Source organism: Myotis daubentonii, chromosome 13, assembly GCF_963259705.1.
Source record: "Myotis daubentonii chromosome 13, mMyoDau2.1, whole genome shotgun sequence".
NCBI lineage: Eukaryota > Metazoa > Chordata > Mammalia > Chiroptera > Vespertilionidae > Myotis > Myotis daubentonii.
In genome coordinates this window covers 45882290-45905512 of record NC_081852.1, presented here as the reverse complement: position 1 = coordinate 45905512, position 23223 = coordinate 45882290, and the positions used below count along the sequence as shown (strand labels likewise).

The 23223-nt window shown below is 36.7% G+C and overlaps 1 protein-coding gene across 3 annotated transcripts in view; it reads right to left on the bottom strand.

Annotated features, from left to right (window-relative positions):
- SLF2 (SMC5-SMC6 complex localization factor 2) overlaps positions 1–23223 on the bottom strand; it is a 43206-nt gene that overhangs the window by 4713 nt on the left and 15270 nt on the right. For all 3 annotated transcript variants that reach the window (XM_059661116.1, XM_059661117.1, XM_059661118.1), the window contains exons 8-19: positions 22784–22951; positions 19566–19668; positions 15855–15930; positions 14948–15089; positions 12486–12588; positions 11027–11203; positions 9608–9705; positions 8939–9026; positions 7184–7315; positions 6687–6764; positions 2863–2949; positions 521–589 (exon numbers count right to left, since the gene is read on the bottom strand). In XM_059661116.1, the coding sequence (XP_059517099.1) occupies positions 521–589; positions 2863–2949; positions 6687–6764; positions 7184–7315; positions 8939–9026; positions 9608–9705; positions 11027–11203; positions 12486–12588; positions 14948–15089; positions 15855–15930; positions 19566–19668; positions 22784–22951 (1321 nt within the window). The remainder of the gene's footprint in view (positions 1–520; positions 590–2862; positions 2950–6686; positions 6765–7183; positions 7316–8938; positions 9027–9607; positions 9706–11026; positions 11204–12485; positions 12589–14947; positions 15090–15854; positions 15931–19565; positions 19669–22783; positions 22952–23223) is intronic.

Here is a 23223-nt window from a genome sequence, read left to right as displayed (position 1 = left end):
GAAGCCAGTCATAAAATACCATAGTGTATTATTTCATCTATATGAAATATAAAGAACAGGCAAATCTATACAGACAGAAAGTCTGTAGTTGTCTAGGGCTTGGTGCAATGGGAATAGTGGTTGGGGAATGGGAGTGACTGCTAGTGGATATGGGATTTATTTTTTTTTAGTAACAAAAATGTTCTAAAGTTTGTTTGTGGTGATGGCTGTACAACTCTACATATACTAAAAACCACTATAAACTTTAAATGTCTGAAATGTATGATGTGTGAATTTTATCTCAATTAAGCTGTTAAGAAAAATGCTTCTTGTGAAATATAACCTCCATTTGATGCACTTACACTTCTTAAAATAAATTAATGAATATAAAGCAAACAAAAAACCCCCCAAACTATTATATTGGAGTTTTCAGTTTATCTTAAGATACACAGAAGTGCTGTCATATTTTTTCAAACAATATGAAGAAATACCAGTTAACAAAACTATTAAGAATAAATAAAACTGTTTAATAAAATGACACCTGAGTAGGCCGACAGTTCTGGATAATTTCCTGCCATTTTCCATGTATCCTGGCAACCAAGTCTTTTACCTTAAAAATATCAAATAGGGGAAAAGGATCAGATTAAAACATCCTCACCTAAAATCAATTTAAGGCTTGATACAAAAGATCTGATAACTGACAGGCCTACACACAATTCAATTTGATTTTTGCCAAGAAATAAAAAAATAAACTACTCATCTCCTGAAGGTGCTTTAAAATCAGTGATTAATAAGACTCATCCCCATAATCTAAAATAGTGAACACTTAAGACTCCATTTTCCAATTAGATACAAAAGATCATCCACAAAAACATATTCCCTATCTTCAAGACACACATTTTCAACTTGCTGGCTTTTGAACACTCAGAGAAGCTAAAGGGGAGCTTTTGTTATTGGGGCCCTAGGCTTAGGCTGTTACCAGCTTCTATATGAAAGTCTGAAGGCCACAAAGAATGGTTGTCATTTATTCCTTTCAACATGATGAAGCTTCTTTAAATACGTGGTACAGTCCTACATTTGGAGGTTTAACAAGTTTTTATGTAAAACTTAAATTTTCCTACCACTCTAGAGATTCTCAATTAGGTCTTGAACATAACAGCCTGAGAAAAATGTTTTAAACAAGTCAGGAATTTTATAGCTACTTTAAGTTTATAAAGTAAATTACAAGACCTTTTTTTTTTTTTTTTAAATATATTTTATTGATTTTTTTACAGAGAAGAAGGGAGAGGGACAGAGAGTTAGAAACATCGATGAGAGAGAAACATCGATCAGCTGCCTCCTGCACGCCCCCCAGTGGGTACGTGCCCGCAACCAAGGCACATGCCCTTGACCGGAATCGAACCCGGGACCATTGAGTCCGCAGGCTGACGCTCTATCCACTGAGCCAAACTGGTTCGGCAACAAGTCAGGAATTTTATAGCTACTTTAAGTTTATAAAGTAAATTACAAGATCTTTTTTTTTTAAATATACTTTTGATTTCAGAGAGGAAGGGAGAGGGAGAGAGAGAGACATCAATGAGGGGCGAGAATCACTGATTAGCTGCCTCCTGCACGCCTCCCACTCGAGCCAGCGACCCGGGTATGTGCCCTTGACCGGAATTGAACCCGGGACCCTTCAGTCTGCAGGCCATCGCTCTTATCCACTGAACCAAACCAGCCAGGGCGCAAGGTCTCCCCCGCCTACCCCCCCTCCATTTCGAGTTCAGTAGATTCAGTTTCTCTAAAACAATTACCACCTAGAGGCTTGTTGAGAGAGGCTCTCAACTATTTCAACTCAACTATTTCAACAGGGCCATCCCCTAAACAATTTCCATAGACCTCTACGTTATTCTCCACTTTAAGTAAGAGGAGCCCTGGCACCAATCTATGTCCTGCCCTTGGCTTTAAAAAAGAAAAACCTTGGGTGGTCTCTTTTTACCATGTCTGTCAGCAGTAGCCACTACCACTGAGTTCTACGGGCCAGTAACTCTAGTTAGTATTCAAAAGAATGTGTGCTTCTGAAACTACAGTTTCCACTCTAGGCCAAAGAGCTATCCCCTACATGTATTTGAAAACCTGCAACCTGATACAGCTTTCTTAGTTGCTTATTATTGTATTTAACTTAAATCTACTAAAATAAATACAGATACTAAATCCAAATGGGCTAACGTTTACAGCCAATTAATGTAAGATATAGTTACAAAGCAGATAGTCAACATTCAATGACTATTCAAACACAGGGACAAAAGGAATCAGTTTTGCATTATAAAAGCTAAACGATGATTTGGAATAAAAATATTCTAAAAGAAAAAGTTTTTTTAAAAAGTGTTAAGTTAGTGTTTCAGGAAAAACTGCCAAATAATTTTATTAATACTAAAGTTGTTTTCCTAACTCTATACTCATATACTTAGCTTTTTTAATCTTTGAATATACTAAACCTTTAAGGAAAAAGCAAGCTTACTGCTGAATCATTTCCATCCTAGAGCTCAGACTGGCTGATGTGTAGGACTGAGAGATTTGAAGAGTCCTTCTTCCTTTAACACATTCTCAGATGGAATATTCAAAGAATAATACCTACCTTATTTCTTCTCTATGAACAAAACAAACTTTTATAACCACCATTTTAAAACTTTTATATTTACTTAAACAATGCTTTAATCCTTCAAGTCTACTTAAATATAAAGGTCTTAACTTGTACGTAAGTTTCATTAATAGTAGAAGAATTTTCCTCATCTGTCAGGAATTTTAGAATAGAAAGCATAGTAAAATTTCTCTTCCTCAAATATTAATGTAACCAATGTTTAACAAACAAAAAACATGTGAAAAAATGAAATGCACACTTACCTTAGTTCTATAAAACAGTCTTGCATCTTCCCTAATATCACACTTAACATGCTTTTCCAAAGCCCCACAGAGGTGCACAAAGTGTTTCTGCATAAAACAAATGCAAGGAATGAAAACAACTCTGAAGCATTACAAATTACTAAAACTCAAAAGCGTTTAAAAATTTACCATTCTCCAGTTAGCAATCTCTGATTTAACCACCCAACACAATAGCAGTCGTATCAGTGAAGTAATAACTGCCACAATGGTTTATTGCTAGTTAATGTAAAAAGATATACACAATAATAGCCTGGCCAGTGTGGCTCAGTAGTTCAGCATTGACCTATGAACCTGGAGGTCATGGTTCAATTCCTGGTCAGGGCACATGCCTGGGTTGCAGGCTCCATCCCCAGTGTGGAGTGTGCAAATGGCAGCTGATCAATGATTCTCTTTCATCATTGATGTTTCTCTCCCTCTCCCTTCTTCTCTGAAATCAATAAAAATATATTAAAAAAAAGATATACACAAAAATAAAAGTTGTTTTTTTGCTATGAATTGAAGCACATTAATGGAAATTAATCCCAGAGCCCAGATTGTGATGTAATGTGTTAAAAGTCCTTCCTTTAACACATTTTTTTCATAAAATATTCAAGTAACAGCTAACATATCTTTCTCTATAAACTATTTTAATAGTAGTTTCTTGAAAAATTGTCTTACCACAATTAGATATCACCTCACACCTGTCAGAATGGCTTTCATGACTAAAGCAATAAACAAGTGTTGGTGAGGATGTGGAAAAGGGAGCCCTTGTGCACTGTTGGTGGGAATAAAGATTGGTGCAGCCACTGTGGAAAGCAGTATGGAATTACCTCAAAAATTAAAAGTGAATCTGCCTATTACCCAGTGATTCAACTTCTGGGAATTTATCTGAAAAAACCAGAAACACTAATTCAAAAAAATATATGCACCCCTAAGATCATTACAACATTCTTTTTTAAAAAAAATATATTTTTATTGATTTTAGAGAGGGAGAGGGAGAGAGAGATAGAAACATCAATGATTAGAGGGAATCATTGACTGGCGGTCTCCTGCATGCCCCCTACTGGGGACCGAGCCCATAATCTGGGCATGTGCCCTTGACCGGAATCGAACCCAGGACCCTTCAGTCCGCAGGCAGACGCTCTATCCACTGAGCCGAACCAGCTAGGGCTCATTGCAGCATTCTTTACAATAGCCAAGATTTGGAAGCAGCCCAAGTGTCCAGCAGTAGATGAGTGGATAAAACAGCTATGGTACATTTATACAACGTACCATACTACTGGACCATAAAAAGGAAGAAAATTTTTACCCTTCGGGACAACATGGATGGACCTAGAGAACATTATGTTAAGTGAAATAAGCCGGTCAGAGAAAGACAAATACTGTATGATTTCTCTCATATGTGGAAATTAATAAACAAACTAAACTACCAAGCAAAATAAAGACAGACTCATAGAGAGCAGGCAGGGGTGCTCTGGTGGGCAAGGGTATTGCGGCGGTTGGGGGGGAGAGAGGGAGAAGGATTGAGCAAAAAAGAAAAATTAAGTATCTTTCAAGTTTTAGAAGTATATAGTCCAAAACAGTCACTCTCATACATATACTTAAGTTGGATATACTAAGGTAAGAATGTAAATAGATACTTTAAAAAAGATTTTTTTTTTGCCTGGCTGGCATGGCTCAGTGGTTGAGAGTCGACCTGTGAACCAGGAGGTTGAGGTTCAATTCCTGGTCGGGGCACATGCAGGGGTTGCAGGCTTGATCCCCAGTGGGGGCATGCAGGAGGCAGCCAATTGATGACTCTCTCTCATCACTGATATTTCTATCTCCCTCTCTTTCTCCTTTCCTCTCTGAAATCAATAAAAATGTATTTAAAAATTTTTTTAAATTGACCTTTAAAGAGAAAGGGAGAGGGAAACATTGATGTGAGAGCAAGACATCAATTGACAGCCTCCTGCACGCCCCCCACTGGGGATGGAGCCCCAAACCCCTGCATGTGCGCTGACTAGGAACTGAACTGGCAACCTTTTGGTGCATGGGATAAAGCCCAACCAACTGGGCCATACCAGCCAGGGCTAAATGGTTACTTTTTTAGGAGGGAAATGTGATAATAGCTATTTTAAATAATTAAAATTTGAAAAATTTATAACCTTTGATCTAGCAATTCTACGAATTTACTCTACAAAAATGCTTGCATAGGTTGGTAGAGATATATGAATAAGCATATCCATGTTAGTACTGTGTGTAATCACAAAAATATAATATTCAATAAAGGTTTTGAAATTATATAGTTTTTAGACAGAAGTGCTTATATCTTAAAGCAGCGCTTTTTCAACCAGTGAACCATAAGAATTTTTTTTTAAAGGGGAGAATGATTATTTTTATTTTTTTATTGATTTTTTTACAGAGAGGAAGGGAGAGGGATAGAGAGTTAGAAACATTGATGAGAGAGAAACATCGATCAGCTGCCTCCTGCACACTCCCTACTGGGGATGTGCCTGCAACCAAGGTACATGCCCTTGACTGGAATCGAACCTGGGACCCTTGAGTCCACAGGCTGACGCTCTATCCACTGAGCCAAACCAGTTAGGGCTACCATAAGAATTTTTAAAACATGCAATACCTGACTATTTAGTTAGGGGCACTGACCGCTTTTCCCTTAGAGTATCAAATAAAAAAAAGTGACGATATCCAACACAATAATAGCCATGAATGAATCAAAATTGTACCTATTTGTTTGGTTAGGCTGGCAAAAATATATATATTTGGTGTGATGCAGAATTTTATTATTAGTTTATATGTGCCATGAGATGAAAAAGGTTGAAAATAACTGTTATACAGCAAATCCAAGGTTAACTTTTATTAAATTTTCTCCTACAAAAGAATTTTCATAAATTGGTACATGGAAAACAGTATGGAGGTTCCCCCCCAAATTAGAATAGAACTATCATATGACTGAGCAATCACTCTTTTCGATATCTACCCAAAAAATCTGAAAACACTTATTTGTAAAGATATATGAACTCCTATGTTCACATGGTGGCCAAGACATGGGAACAACCTAAGTGTCCTTCGATGGATGATTGGATAAAGAAGATGTGGTACACATATACAATGGAATATTACTCAGCCATAAGAAAAGATGAAATACTGCCATTTGGGACAACATGGATGGATCTTGAGAGAATCATGCCAAGCAAAATAAGTTACACAGAAAAATATAAGAACCACATAATTTCACTCATGGAGATTTAAAACAGAAAGCAACAAATGGACAAACAAAACAAACAAAAAACTCATAGGCACAGACAACAGTATGGTGGTTACCAGAGGAGAATGGAGGTGGAGTGAGGTAGAAGAAGGTTAAAGGGGTTCAAATATGTGGTGACAGAAGATCTGACTTTGGGTGGTGAACACACAATGCAATATATAGATGATGTATTATAGAACTGTACACTTAAAACTTATATAATCTTTTTCAAAAATGTTTTTATTGATTTGTAGAGGGAGAGGGAGAGATAGGAACATCAATGAGAGAGAAACATCTACTGGCTGCCTCTTTCACGCTCCCTACTGGGGATCGAGCCCAAAACCTGGGCATGTGCCCTGACTGGGGATCGAAACTGTGACCTCTTGGTTCATTGGTTGATGCTCAACCTCTGAGCCACACCAGCTGGGAAAAACTTATCTCATTAACCAATGTCACCCCAATTAGTTTAATATAATTAAAAAGGAATGTTCATTTATTCATTCCATCAACAGTGACATTTATTAAAAACAAAAAACAAAACCTATTTAAAACTACTTACCCGTTGTCCAGAAGAAAAAGAATGGGAACAACTAACTTCACCAACTAAATGAAGAAGAATGTAGGTCAGGTAATATGCCTATTAGAGAAATGAATAAAATGAACACCCATGAAATTAGCTAACATAGATATCACTCCAGTTTACACATTGGGAAAGCTGCCCAGGAAAGATTAAGGATTTGCTAAAGTAAACTGAGTCAGTAAGTACGAAAAAGCCATGCATTTAACCCAGGCTTTCTGATTTCTAACGCAAGTGCATTCATTTTACTTCACAACTGCCCAAGTAAAGGGCTACAAAAAAATATTCCCAGTATTAAATTACCAATAACCATCCTTTTTTAACCTCAACCTCAACTCTCAAGTTTACTGAAGAATTTTGTGATAGTATCATTCACTTATAGTACTCTCTAAATGCCTATGCTGTATCAGTCTATGGTTAGGAAGGTGGCATCAGTCATGCTATATGTACTCTTTTTGAGATGATCTATCTTCAGATACCTGCTTTTCAAGTTCCAAATGAAGACTGTCATCAATGATGCCATTTGGTTGTTCAGCTCTTTTTTTCAAGACCATTTTCTTCAATAAATCAGAAGGCTTCATTTGTACAAGATATCGATGTAGGACTGATATCTATCAAAAGAAAGACATTGAGTAATATTGAGCAATACAGTTGTTCTTTCTCAGGCTTTTTATTTTATTTATTTATTTTTTAGTGTGTCCTCTCTTCATTTTGGCTTCTCTAATTTTGGCCCTTTAACTGATAACAATTTCTCTTCTATTTTAAAGTCCTCAATTGCTTAAAAGGGATTTTAAATTAAAGATTAGTGCTTGTAATTGATGATAAAAGCGTGAGGAGACCAAATGGCATTACAATAGAGATCAAAGAGTGTATTTTCTGTGAAATTATTTGAAAGTCAGCATAATTGAATCTGTGAGTAGAAGTCACTGAATTTTTAAAAGAATTCCCTTTTGAAGGCAGTAAATATCACTGAAAGGACTGAGAGATATTTGATAATGACCCTGGTGACTCAGAAGTGGTCCCCAAGTATCTGGAATCAAATCTACCGCAACTCCACCAATGCAGCTGTTTCTTTTAATCTCTCTGTCCCACAGCACCTTGTGCACACTTCTATCACTGCTCTTACTACACTGTACCACAATGGTTGTTGTTTTTTTGTTTGTTTCAATGACTTAGGTTATGTTTTCAAGGGCAGAGTCTCTAATTCATCCCCCTTCTCCCCCCAGGTTATCTTGTACCAAACTGCAATTCAAATAAGAACACTACATCTAAATCCGGTTCTATGTTGAGTTTTCAAATATAACTATGAGTAGTCCCATTAGTACTATTAATGTTTGAAAAAAGCCTTCAGGACTTCTCAGAGTGGAACTTCCCTAGGACATGTTTATACACACTCGTGTATCTATGTGAATATTTACTACTGAATAAGTACTAAAGGGCAACAACACTTAAGCTCTACAATTTAAAGACTAATATTAAAACAGGTATAAGATGCAATTAATGTACAACTAGTGGCTCAGTGCTTTCGTGCACTGAGGGGGAGGGGAGGGTGTTCCCCAGCCTGGTCTGTGCCCTCTCACAGTGTGGGAGCCTCATGATCGATTGCCCAAAAGAGGTAGGCTGGAGCTGGGGGTCCTGCCCCCGCGGCCCCGTACAGTGCAAGCAGCGTCAAGCACCGCCCACCCTGGTGATGGATCGTGAGGGCATGATGACCACCTAGGCTTTTATTAGTATAGATAGTTTTGCAATTTCTAATTTTGTGATAACACTGCTAACCTTGATGCATTAATTTAATAAATGAATCATATATAGCACATTATGATTTTCTCAGCAGATTTTATATACTATTTCATCTAAATTAGTGGTTGCCAACCGGTGGTCCGTGAGTTCCGAAAGGTTAGCAACTGCTGATTTAAGGAAACCTTTGGAGCAGTGGTCGCCAACCAGTGGTCTGCAGACCACTGGTGGTCCATGAGGTCCAAAAGGTTGGCGATCGCTGATCTAAATGTCCACAACAGTCCTATGGAGATGGTAGAGGGTGTGATACCATCTCCATTTCACAGATGAAGAAACAAAATCTCATTAATTAAGTATCATCCTAAAGATTACATGAATAGTATTATGTCTGAGAGTTGAGATCTAATCCCAGGATTTTTGACTCAGGATCCATCAATTTTCCCTACACTTTACTACTTCTTCCATTTATTAAAGGAATACAAAAATGTTACCTATACCTGCAGATTATTGGTGTTAGGGATATCTTCACGTTTCTCATCCAAAAGCTTTGAAATAATCACTAGGCTGAGGCACTGTCTCAGTTGCCTGGAATTACAATTTTAGAATGTATTTTAATCAATACTGTTTGAGAAGCAGATGAATGAGCCAAAAGTTCTTCTAGTCCTGCTAATTGAAAATATAGCTAATCAAGAGAAGGGTATATAAGAACATATAAGCTTTAATAGAATAGTAAAAGTTTCATGTAAAATATTTGTACATAAAGTTAGAGTTGCCTTATCAGAATCAGGCTGTGAATACATTTTCCCAGAGCTGAATATGAAATAAAAGACTCAGATCTAACACTTAAGGTATGATAAAAGGAAATAAAGGTCCCAAAAGCATTATGTTATTAATGTAAACATTATACATTTTAAAATATATTTTTATTGATTTCAGAGAGGAAGGGAGAGGGAGAGAGAGACACACATACACATCAATGATGAGAATCATTGATCGGCTGCCTCCTACACACCCTCAACTGGGAGGCAAGCCAGCAACCAAGGCAATTGCCCTGACTGGGAACGGAACCGTGATCTCTTGGTTCATAGATCGATGCTCAACTGCTGAGCCACATCGGCTAGATAACACTATACATTTTTAAATGTTTAATTCTCACTTTTCAATACCTTCCACGGGATGTCCAGTTAGGGACCAGCTGTACCAACCACAGAAGGTTGTGGGGATGACTGGAGAGTTCATTTATGGCCACACAGAGTTCAGGCACCTGAAAACAAAGAATGAGTAAGATTTTTCAAACAGGACAGTGGAATCAAATATTCAACAGATCATCTACAATGATCTTGCCATAATGGAAGCATTATAATGAAAAGAGCACTCATTTTTAGAAACAACATGGAGTCTAGTACCTGCTAAAATGTATATAGTACACAGATTCAATTTTATCTTAAACTCTAGAACAGACTGAACAGATACCTATCTATATGTACTTAAATTTCCTTCTTGGAAGAATAAAGTGATTTGAATACAAATATCAGTTCCCAAAGGTGTATAATGAGAGTTGTACAAGACTGTACATATTCCTGGACCTGGGATTTCTTGCATTTTAAGGATCTTTCGCTATTCCAGTGTTTAAAGTCTAACGAATTGCTTCAAAATAATCCCTGAGTAGGGTAAAGAAATATGGGGGGGAGGATAACAGATGAGACAAGATAATGTCTTGATAATAACGAAGCTGGGTGATAGGTAGTTAGGGGTTCGTTACACTTTCTTCTATTTTTACACTTCTTTGAAGTTTTCCACCAAAAAGCTTGAAAAACATAATTTTTAAAAGTCTAACAAAAATTATGCATGTTTAGCCTCAATATGGCTGCAGAAGTTCAACTTATATTTTTGTATGTATAACTTACTCCATCATTTCTTTTTGGTCTCTGCTCAAAGGTCACTCTAGAAAGGCATTCCTTGACTGCCTTGCTACTCTCTATACTCATGTTTTGCTTTATTTGTAGCCCTATTATAACTTGACATAATATTATAATCTACATTTATTTTTTATTAAAAAAAATATATATATATTTTGATTTCAGAGAGGAAGGGAGAGGGATAGATAGAAACATCAATGATGAGAGAGAATCATTGATCGGCTGCTTCCTGCATGTGCCCTTGATTGGAATCCAGCCCACAACCCTTTAGTCCGCAGGCCGACGCTCTATCCACTGAGCCAAACCAGCCAGGGCAACTTTATTATATAACCCTCTGACTAGGGTAAAACTACCATGAGGTCAAGGGCTTTGTCTTTTTTCACAGATGTATCTCTAGCATCTACATTAATGCTTGGCCCACAGTAATTCCCCAATAAAGACATTGGGGTGGCGGGAGGGGGAGATATGTGGAAAAAATAGTTTTAGAGATGATTCAGTTGTAATGAATTTAAATAATACAGTCCCGGCAAAGACAGTCCCTTCCTCAGTTTATTTTTCATCTGCCCAAGATCTTAACTGAGCTTAGAAACTATTCTGCATGCACTGTGAAAGTCAAGTTGTGCTGTTACACCAGAAAACCAAGACTAAACTTTTAAATAATATTACCTTTGTGTTCCAATCTCTGATGTTTTTCATCAGGTTTATCAGGAGACTTTGAAAGTCCACTAGAGGAATCTGCTTCAGCTGTTTTTCCAAACTCATTTTAAATAACATTAAAATCAGCAACATTATTTCGTGATCCTGGTAACCTTCTGGATGTATTGATGTACATAAGCCTAGAAACTTTGACACAAATGTAGAGACAAAGCTACTTGAGATAAATTTTACTTAAATAGTTTAAAATAAGAACTTTTATCTTTTTTAAAAAAAATATATATTTTATTGATTTTTTTACAGAGAGGAAGGGAGAGGGATAGAGAGTTAGAAACATCGATGAGAGAGAAACATCGATTAGCTGCCTCCTGCACACCTCCCACTGGGGATGTGCCCGCAACCAAGGTACATGCCCTTGACCAGAATCGAACCCGAGACCCCTGAGTCCGCAGGCCGATGCTCTATCCACTGAGCCAAACTGGCTAGGGCTAAAATAAGAACTTTTAAATAAAAAATGCAAAAGAGAATTATGTAGAAAACAAAACATCAGTTGCCTAGGGAAAAAAAATACTCATGCTAGTAGTTGAATTAGGTGATAGGATTAAGTATTTTCTTCCTTATTTTCTCATTTTCAAGATTTTCCTTTTTCTTTCTTTTTTTAAAAAATATATTCTTATTGATTTCAGAGAGGAAGGGAGAGGAAGCAAGAGATAACAATGACAGAGAATCATTGACCGGCTGCCTTCTGCACGCTCCCTACTGGAGATCAAGCCCGCAATCTGGGCATGTGCTCTTGACCAGGATCGAACCTGGGACCCTTCAGTCTGCTGAGCCAAACCAGCCAGGGCTCAAGATTTTCTTAATGGCGTAATATCATTGATTTGATCCAGGGGTGGGCAAACTTTTTGACTCGAGGGCCACAGTGGGTTCTTAAACTGGACAGGAGGGCCGGAACAAAAGCATGGATGGAGTGTTTGTGTGAACTAATATAAATTCAAAGTAAACATCATTACATAAAAGGGTACGGTCTTTTTTTTTTTTAGTTTTATTCATTTCAAACGGGCCGGATCCGGCCCGCGGGCCGTAGTTTGCCCACGGCTGATTTGATCCAACCACTAAAAATGTTTTAACACTTTCTTAGTCACTGAGTTACATTGTAATATTTTTTCTTCATACATCTGAATTCTAAAAAATTATTGGTTTTAAAGATATTAGTTTCAAGAAGCTTCTTAGTAAAGTATTCCTAGAACTATGTTAATATATACTCTGATCTAAAGATCCCTTTCACTCCTAATATTAAAAATCAAAATAAAAACAGCAAAAATAATCTTTAAAACAAAGATTATTGCTAAGGAATTTCAGAGACTGGAAATCACCTGGTAAAACACTACTGATTTTGTTTTAAAACTATTAACCACCAAAGTAAATGGTTTCAGCTTTGCGTTAAGACACACATAAGTGTTTTACTTACCTTAACCACATTTAAAATGTTGGTTTCAGGAAGAGTTGAAAAAATCGGCTTACAAGATGAATCTTCACTTCCTTTCCCCCACAGTGTCATTTGTGTTTCAGAACTATCGAAAGTGAATAAAGCCAAACGAAATTAGGTACAATATAATTATAAGAAATATAACATCAAAAATGTATATTTTATTGAGGCATAATTTACATACAATAAAAGGAATATGCTCATTTAAAATTTTTTTAAAAAAATATATTTTATTGATTTTTTTACAGAGAGGAAGGGAGAGGGATAGAGAGTTAGAAACATCGATGAGAGAGAAACATCGATCTGCTGCCTCCTGCACACTCCCTACTGGGGATGTGCCCGCAACCAAGGTACATGCCCTTGACCGGAATTGAACCCGGAACCCTTCAGTCCACAGGCCGACGCTCTATGCACTGAGCCAAACCGGTCAGGGCCATTTTAAATTTTGATAAATATATATACTAGTGTAACCACCATCCGAATCAAGAAATAGGACATTTCCATTACCCCTAAAAGTCCCTTCATGCCAGATGCAAGTCAATATACTTTCTCTCACTCCAGGTAAATACTAATTTGATCTCTGTCTCGATGCATTAGTTTTTCCTTGAACAACTACTTATTATAAGGCACTATCCTCATTGCTTTTGGTGTCAGAGAGTTATGTAGATGATGGCTCTGACTACAAAGAACTCTTAGTATTTAAAAGCCTCCTATGACTTAAAGAAACTGCTACAGCATATAAAGAAACAACTGTAAGCCCCCAATTTTGGTTGAGGTAAGTGAAGAGGAGACACATGAACTTGGCATTCAAAAGATCTGACTGGGTGGCTCAGTTGGCTGGAGCATCATTCTGTACATCAAAAGGTTGTAGCTTTGATTCCTGGTCAGGGCACATGCCTAGGCTGAGGGTTCCATCCCTGGCAGGGCATGTACGGGAGGCAACTGATTGATGTTTTTCTCTTTCACTCTCTAAAATCAATAAAAAGCATACCCTTAGGTGATTTAAAAAAAATTTTTTTTCTTGTTTAATCTGATTAAAAAGTCAAGAGGTATATAGATAAAGTGTGCTGTGAAGAATTATACTCCCAGTCTAGACTTTCAGCCACCCATTTCCCCTCCCCACAATCACTACTAATTTTAGTCCTTTTTTCCACAAGTGTTTTATGCATATACAAATAAATATGAGTATTTCACCTCCTCACACCTTTAATATAAATGTTAGCATACTATATACTACTTTGTGCACATCTCTTTTTTCACTTTATATTTATCATAGAGATACTTCCATATGTGAAGAACTTTTTATCTTTCAAAAATATATTTTAGCCGGAACCGGTTTGGCTCAGTGGATAGAGCGTCGGCCTGCGGACTGAAGGGTCCCGGGTTCGATTCCGGTCAAGGGCATGTACCTGGGTTGCGGGCACATCCCCGGTGGGAGATGTGCAGGAGGCAGCTGATCGATGTTTCTCTCTCATCGATGTTTCTAGCTCTCTATCTCTCTCCCTTCCTCTCTGTAAAAAATCAATAAAATATATTAAAAAAATATATATATATATTTTATTTATTTTTTACAGAGAGGAAGGGAGAGGGATAGAGAGTTAGAAACATTGATGAGAGAGGAACATCGATCAGCTGCCTCCTGCACACTCCCCACTAGGAATGTGGTTGCAACCAAGGTACATGCCCTTGACCGGAATCGAACCCGGGACCCCTGAGTCCGCAGGCCGACGCTCTATCCGCTGAGCCAAACCGGCCAGGGCACTTTTTATTTTTTAAATATCTGCTTGGTAGTCCTGTGTCCCTTCCTAGCTATACACCTTGGGCAAGTTACTTAATATGTTTCTATGCCTTACTTACCAGCAAAATGGGAATGAAAATACTAGTAGTTGTAGTGATTATTAAATGAAATGCTACATATTAAGACCTTAGAACCATGCTTTGCACATACTAAGCAATACGTTTTAGTAGTTGTGATGATTATTATTAATGTACCATAATCTGTCCCCAATAAATGGACTGTCTTTTGCTCTTTTAAATAGTGTTTCAATAAATAAGACAGGTAATATTTTGACAGAGAAACACTAAGGATGGAACTGAGGGGTCAGCATGAGGAAGAGCCAATGCAACAATGGCTAATTTAGAGAAAGAACAAGCAGATATTTTGGTTAGAACAAAGGGAGAGCAAAACAGAAAACAGGTAAAATATTATTACTGTGTTTTTGAATTTTAAAAAAAGTTTCTATTTTCCCTTGTTAAACATGATGATGGCTTTAGCTGAAGACAGAGGTTCATGTATTTAATTCAAGATCCTTTTCAACTTTGAGAGATTTTTTAAAAAATCAAGAATGGATATTAAAGTTATTAAAAGAATGACTATTAACTATTCTTATATAAAAATTGTTTAAAAGAATGTTTTTGGCATTAATTATGAAAAGAAAACTTACACTAGATTATCTTCATTAAAGTCTGGCTGAAGATTCTCCAGAGGAAACAAAAATCTAAAATCAATTCCCATATTGAAAAACACAGCTGCTATATCAGACAATGATGGGATCCAAGGCCAAACTGGTGAATCACTGAAGGTATCTAGTAGAAGAAAATATTTTATCTCAAATCCTGAGTTCACAAACTCACAGTTGCAAGGTGACAGTCTGCATGTGAAATATGGATTATTATAGTGATTCTATATAATGACAACTGGTAATGATATGTTAACAATATAGTTGTTTAGAATGATCATATAAAAACTACAAATTTTCAAATAAATATGAAAGAAATGATATTTATGAACAAAGTATCTGAGAGTGATGGATAAAAGCAACACATTTGAAAAGATGGAAATAACAATGGTAAAATACCACTGCTATTAGCACAGGGTGATTTTACCATCACCAATGCCTATGTGTCACAATCCTCAAAACAAGTAAGACAGCTAGATCACAATGCTTGTTTCATTATAAGAGATCTCAAAGGTTTTGAAAAAGCAATTGTCACACTTTTGCAATAGACACTATCAACTGCCTCAGTGCAGAATCAGTATAATACTGTTGCTCACCAAGAGCCAATTAAAGTTAATTGACTAAATAATAAACTTGCAACTATTTCTACTTACCTAGCACAGTAAGCCATGACTTGGTAAATATTAGGTAAGGGCTGCCACTTGCAACATCTTATACAACTAGAAAAATGCAGACACTCATTTTTGATTGGAGTTTCATTTCATTTTTAGATTACAAAAATAATTTTTATTCTATATTCCCAAATATCCTACTAGTAATTTTCAGCAATACGAAAAAGACCAGGTACATATCAACCAATAATTCATACTTCTAATTACCATTATATACTCACCATTTCTAATTGTTATTTCCATCAATGTACTTAAAATCTGCACGGACACAATACAGTCTGTATGAACTGACATCATCTAAGTAGATGAATGATAAGAGTATTAAGGAGAAGAAAGAAAACATAAGCATTTACTATTTGCCAGCCACATATACAACAGGTGTTTTATGTGCATTTCATTTAATACTTATAAAAACCTTATAAAATGGTCATACATCACACATAGGAGCAAACAGGTTCGGAGAGATTAAAATACTCCACCCAACATAATACATGAGCAGCTGGAATTTAAATCCAGGTCTCATTCTAAAGTCAGGGCCTTTTCAATTCTCACATGTTATTTTTAAAAACTTCATTTATAGTAAGACAAATACAACATTTGAAACTATAAAATAATTTTCAAGTTCATATCATGCCACAAAACCCAAAAACCATAAAGGAAAAGGCTGACAGCTTGATCACTTCCCAGGCAAAATAATCAAACCAAGAACTAGTAAAAATACTTGAAAAGATACAAATATGCAAATTAACATACCAACGTACTTTTAAAAAGATGTTCAGTATCACCAATAATCAATGAAATACAAAGAAAAATAACAAGATGTCATTAGTTGACTTCAAGATCGGTGAAGACTGAAGATATTGATAATATTCAGTGTTCAGAAATGTACTAGGAAACAGGTAGTATGGCCAGTGTAAGTGTACTTTGGGAAAATTTAAAAAATAATTTAGTAATTTATGCAAAGTTATTGTCTTTGTACTTTTTTTCTTCAATCCTCACCAGAGGTTATGTTTATATTGATATCTTAGAGGGAAAGAGAGAAACACTGATGTGAGAAACATCAATTGGTTGCCTCCTATATGCACCTCGACCAGGGATTGAACCCATAACCTAGGTATGTGCTCTGACAAGGTATAGAACCTATACGGGACCATACTCCAACTGAGCCACCCAGCCACGGCTGTCCTTGCACTTTGACCTAGTTGGCCTTTTTACACAGGAATTTATATGCAGACTCATGTAATTAATAAAATTTTACAAGATAATTCTTTGGGAATAAAAGCACAAGTTTAAAACTCCTCCTTCCTCTCTGTCTCTAAAACTAATAAAAACATATTTAAAAAACAAAACAAAAACTCACGTGAATTTCCTCTGAAAACAGTAAAAAAATAAATAAATAGTAAACTGTCTTTCTGGTCTACTACATTTATGAGACTGACGCGCTGCCTACTGCGCTAAGGAGGCAGCTTGGTCTACTACATTTAGATCACAAAGATGTAAAACATTTTCACAATTAAATTTACAAAATATTAATTAGGACTATAGCATTAAAATGAATTCTGAGCCCGGACAGTATGGCTCAGTGGTTGGGTGTCGACCTATGAACCTGGAGGTTACAGTTTGATTCCCCGATTCCCAGTCAGGGCACATGCCTGGATTGTGGGATCGATCCCCCTGGGGGCTTGTGGGAGGCAGCTGATTGACAATTCTAATAATTGATGTTTCTATCTCTCTCTCCCTCTTAAATAACAATAATAATTTTTAAAAAGACATTTAAAATGAATTCTGACATTTATTTTTAAAAACTTGTAAATTGGTCTCTACATCATGAAAAATTAATTTGGAATTGGAAAGGAGAAGTGAGACCAGAAAAAGTGCTTAAAAAATAATTATTAGTTTGGTTTTCAAAGAATAAATACGAAGAATATAAAAAACTGCTTACACACAAAAAACAAACAAAAAAACTGCTTACACAAAGATATGCTTGTATGCTATCATTAGGGTTTTAAAAAGGTCATAATGATGGGCACACATCAAGAAGATGAAAATTAACATAAGCTAAATGCAAATTCTTACTTGTAAGTTTAAGAAAATATGTATTACATAATTAGAGAATAGAGGCCTGTCATGAGAGCAAATAAAATTCTGAATTGTAATAAATAGAAATATGTGGGTAGAGTAGATAGGTAAAAAGCTTGCTAGAAACTGCTGGTAAGAAAGGCCTTATCTGAAGCATAGGTCCATTTATATAGGGAGGGGAAAATACTTTATGAGTGACACTGACAAGCTAAAGTTCTATCAGAAAGATGATCAGTAAAGAGACTGGAAATTTAGTGACTGCAGAATGTTTAGTGTGGAGAAAGAGGACAGTCCTGATAGTTATTTAAAAATAACTCAAGGGCCCTGGCTGGGTAGCTCAGCTGGTTGGAGTGTCGTCCCTATACACCAAGGTTGCCAGTCAGGGCACATGCAAGAATCAAGCAATGATTGCATAAATAAGTGGAACAACTCATCGATGTTTCTCTTTTTCTCTCACTCTCTCAAAATCAATAAATAAAAATAACCGAAGTACTGTAAAGACAGATGAAGCAAATTCTGGGAAGCTGTAGAAAAGATACTTAGTACCACTAGATAAAAACCCTAGGAAGACATTTTTTCATTTAATTAGGACTGTTAAAAAATTACTGGGGTCTAAGTAGTCAGTTACTGGAAGCAAATGCTTCTGCCCCATAGTCTGCCCCACCTGTTATTCTCTTTGTCTAGAATGCTCTTCTCTCACATAGTGACAAGGCTCAGCTCACCACCTTCCTCAAGTCTTTACTCAGACCTCACCTTATCAGTAAGGCCTTACTGATACCATATATATAACATACATAGAAAAATCAAACTTTCTTTAGCCTATTTTTTCTTCATAGCACTTACCATTTGATATACCTACAAATGTGCACACACTCATTTATTGTCTGTCTCCTCTATACTAGAATGTGGATTTCATGAGATCAGAAACACCTTTTTCATTGTTATTCTCTCTTCACTACCTGGCAGAGCCGGCACTCAAAATTGCCAGCTTTATGTAAAAATGAATAAAAGCCTATACTGGAATATCTAGTTCTTGCCAAATATAAGATTCTTTCAAATACTATCTTAAAGCCCAGGCTAGAAATTCCATGTTTGTCCCACTTCTCACTTCACATATCATAGTTCTCTGATACGACTAAATATTTATAAAGTTACCATATAGATAATACAAAAATTAAGATAATTGAGATAGATTTAAGAGATATGAGCCGAAACCGGTTTGGCTCAGTGGATAGAGCTTCAGCCTACGGACTGAAAGGTCCCAGGTTCGATTCCGGTCAAGGGCATGTACCTGAGTTGCAGGCACATCCCCAGTAGAAGATGTGCAGGAGGAAGCTGATCGATGTTTCTCTCTCATCAATGTTTCTAACTCTCTATCTCTCTCCCTTCCTCTCTGTAAAAAATCAATAAAAAAAAATATATATATAAAAGAGTTAGATATGAATGAGGAGAAACATTCCATTTGATTTACATTAAAAAGAAATGAATGGGGAAAGATTAGTCAAGTCAAATCCTAAAAATATATGCAGTCACCTCCATAAAAATGGGGGCAAAAGGGTACCCCCAGGATGTAAGCATTAGAAGATCTTTCTGAAACTAACTATAACAGTGATTTACCAATGTATGTCCCAGGTACAACATTATTGACTATCCTACACACTAGCTGCATTAGTATTTTCTTTATAATCTTTTTACATTTATTCTTTTGCCTCATTCTAATCCACTGAAATCATGGGTTTGATAAGCTGTATTAGTTTTTTCTCTAGTAATGTTCAAATAAGATTGTATTTTTAAAGCTTACTTTTGACTGGGAAATACAGTTGGAAGCAATACCCCTCACACATTTCTCTTACCCGAAACAGCCACTTTAACACAGGTACAGGACACTGGACATAGTGATAAGCAGAGGTAAGGAAGCCTTGCGTCGTCAAAAAAATCTGATCGGTTTTTCCTGATCTGAAAAAATAAAGCAAACTCAATATGACTGTTGACAAGAAACTTCTATCACCATACCTGACATAATCAGGAAAATGAGCAAGGACAACATCCTTAAGTCATTCTTGGGTGGGTTCCACTCCAATGGATGAATTACTTATAAAAGATATTCAATTGATGACCTAAAACTGATCCAATCTGTTGGCTTGGTTCTAGATTTATCTAATGGACAAATCTACATTAGCTGGCAGTGTTTATCAATAGGAAGAGCCTATCAAGTCTCAGGACATCGTCTGCTTTTGCCAGCTTGGGTTAGTACTTCCATAAAACTCAGCACCAGAATTAATGTGATCTCTCTGGATCTGAGATATCACGTACTGAGAGAAATTAGCTCTGTGGTAATTCGAGAGAAAAGCATTGTGATAGAGAATGCTAATTGTTTATCCCAACATCTATCCTTGCCTTTCCTCTTTTCCAAACCCTGATTTTTAGCTGGGCACACTGGCTCCCTGAAATAAAAATTATTCCCAGCCTTCCCTGTAGGTAGGTATGGCCACGTTGACTAAGTTCTACCCAACTAACCATAAATAAAAATGTTGTGTGGGATTTCTGGAAATGTGAATGCAAAGGCTGGAGCTCCAAGAACACCTAAAGCAACCAATTACGAAGGATGGTGAAGAAGAAAGATTATATGGTGAAACACCAGCTCTGGACTTCCTATCTATGAATTCTTTCACATAAAAAGAAATTTCTTATTTAAGCTCCTGTTAATGTTTTAAAAAATAATTCTTTATTGTTGAAAACATTACTTATGTCCTCTTTTTCTCCCCGTTGACTCCCTCCAGTCCTAACCCTGCCTCCAGCCCCAGGTCCTCACTGACCCCCTTGTCGGTGTCCATGAAGCCCCTGCTATTTTATTTTATAATATATTTTTATTGATTTCAGAGAGGAAAGGAGAGGGAGAGCGGGATAGAAACATTAATGATGAGAGAGAATTATTGATCGGCTGCCTCCTGAATGTCCCCCACTGGGGATCAAGCCCACAATCCAGGCATGTGCCCCTGACAGGAATTGAACTCGGGACCTTTTAATCTGCAGGCTGACACTCTATCCACTGAGCAAAACTAGCTAGGGCAAAGCCCCTGTTATTTTAATAGTCACTGTTATTATATACTGACTACAGGCCTGATGCACAAAATTTGTGCAAGGGTAGGCCTTTGCAGCCCCAGCAGCCTTGGCTGCCTCTCGGCCCTCACAGCCCCGTCCCCGCCCACTGGTCATTCTGGAAGGTTATTCCAGAAGGTAATTCTGCCGTCTGGTCTAATTAGCACATTAGCCCATTATTACCAGGTATACCGGTTAATAATGCAGATTTTTTAAAAATTTAAAAAATATTTTATTAATTTTTTACAGTGAGGAAGGGAGAGGGAGAGGGACAGAGAGTTAGAAACATCGATGAGAGAGAAACATCGATTCAGCTGTCTCCTGCACCCTACCCACTGGAGATGTGCCCGCAACCAAGGTACATGCCCCTGACCAGAATCGAACCCGGACCCTTCAGTCCGCAGACTGATGCTCTATCCACTGAGCCAAACCGGTCGGGCTAATGCAGATTTTTTTCAATAGATGGAGTTACACATATGTTGATATATATGCGATTTGATATGTATGCTATTTTGTTGTATTGACAGCAAGCTTCAAAACTTTGTATGTCAAATTTGCTGAAGGCGTTAACATCATAGATATTTTTACGCTTAAAAATGTCGAATTTCGTGCCCAAAAAAGAGCATTTGTGTGAAGTTTTAATTCATTACTTTATCTTAAAGAAAGAGTGCTCCTGAAAGTTATCATATACTTCAGGAAGCTTATGGTGAACATGCTCCATCTCAAGATACTTGTGAACGCTGGTTTAAACGCTTTAAAAGTGATGATTTCGATGTGAAAGACAAAGAACGTCCGTCCAGGTCAACCAAAAAAGTTTGAAGACCAACAATTACAAGCATTATTGGATGAAGATGCGTGTCAAACTCAAAAACAACTTGCAGAAAGATTAAACGTTGCTCAGCAAACAATTTCCGATCGTTTACAAGCAATGGGAAAGATTTTAAAGGAAGGAAAATGGGTGCCACATCAACTAAACGAAAGACAAATGGAAAACCGAAAAGTCATGAGTAAAATGTTGCTTCAATGGCGAGAAAGAAAGTCTTTTTTGCATCGAATTATGACTGGTGATGAAAAGTGGATTTATTCTGAGAATCCCAGACACACAAAATCATGGGTTGATCCAGGTCCACCATCAACATCGATCGCAAGGCCAAATCGCTTCGGAAAGACAATGCTCTGCTTTTGGTGGGATCAGGAAGGTGTGGTGTATTATGAGCTTCTAAAACCAGGTGAAACCGTTAATACTGATTGCTACCGACAATAAATAATCAATTTGAAGCATACTGATGGCTACCGACAATAAATAATCAATTTGAAGCACGCTTTGATCGTAAAATGACCAGATGGGACAGAAGACAAGGCAAAGTAATTTTGCTTCATGATAACGCACCATCACACACTTCAAAACCAGTTAAAGACACATTAAAAGATCTTGCCTGGGAAGTTTTAACCCACCAGCCATATTCACCAGACCTTGCTCCTTCAGATTACCACTTGTTCCGATCGATGGCACACGCACTTTCTGAGCAGCACTTCAAAACATAGGAAGAAGTGGAAAATTGGGTCTCTGAATGGTCTGCCTCAACACAAGAAAAGTTCTACTGGGACAGTATCCACAAATTACCTGAAAGATGGGGGAAGTGTGTAGCTAGCGATGGACATTACTTTGAATAAAGCACTTTTGATGTTTCTCTTGAAATTATCATGTTTTCTTTGATTACAAAATCTGCATTATTAACCGGTACATCTGGTAAGATCTCATCCTAATAAAGGCATGTGATATGCCAGACGACTATATTACACTGCTTCCTATAATTAAATAATAAAACACAAAGGGCAATAGTAATAAAGAGGAGAAGTAAGAAAACTGGATAGGTCATAATAGAAATTAACCTTTTAGAAGATTATATCAGTCAGAATCTTAGAGTAATTTTTATATGTGAAAAAGTAAAATGTATGTTTTTCTACTTACTTAAGAATAAGCTTTTCTACAGCACTTTGTCCAATAAAACCAGAGTCTCTTAAATCCAAGGTATACTGATTGAAAATTTTTCCGGAATTGAGTAAATTAAATATTTCTTCACCTGGATGATGATCAGGAATAGCATCAATTGTAATTGAAAATTTCTTTAGAAATTCCCTGAAATTAAAAAAAGTTATTGAATAACAAACAGTTATATTGCATTTAAATTTATAGTTAAAAGTTGAGTGTAAAGCAAACTTTTCTTAGGATCAATGTAATCTTAGATTAGAAGACTGGCATGAAAACGTGTTTTGCTCCTCATACTTTTTGCTAGTTATTAGTCCAAAGCCACTAAATGTGTGTGAAAAGAAACAACAAACAGGAGAAAAGACAAATGATATAACTTGGCCTTAACATTTGCCTTTCAAATCCATCACAGATTAGCCACC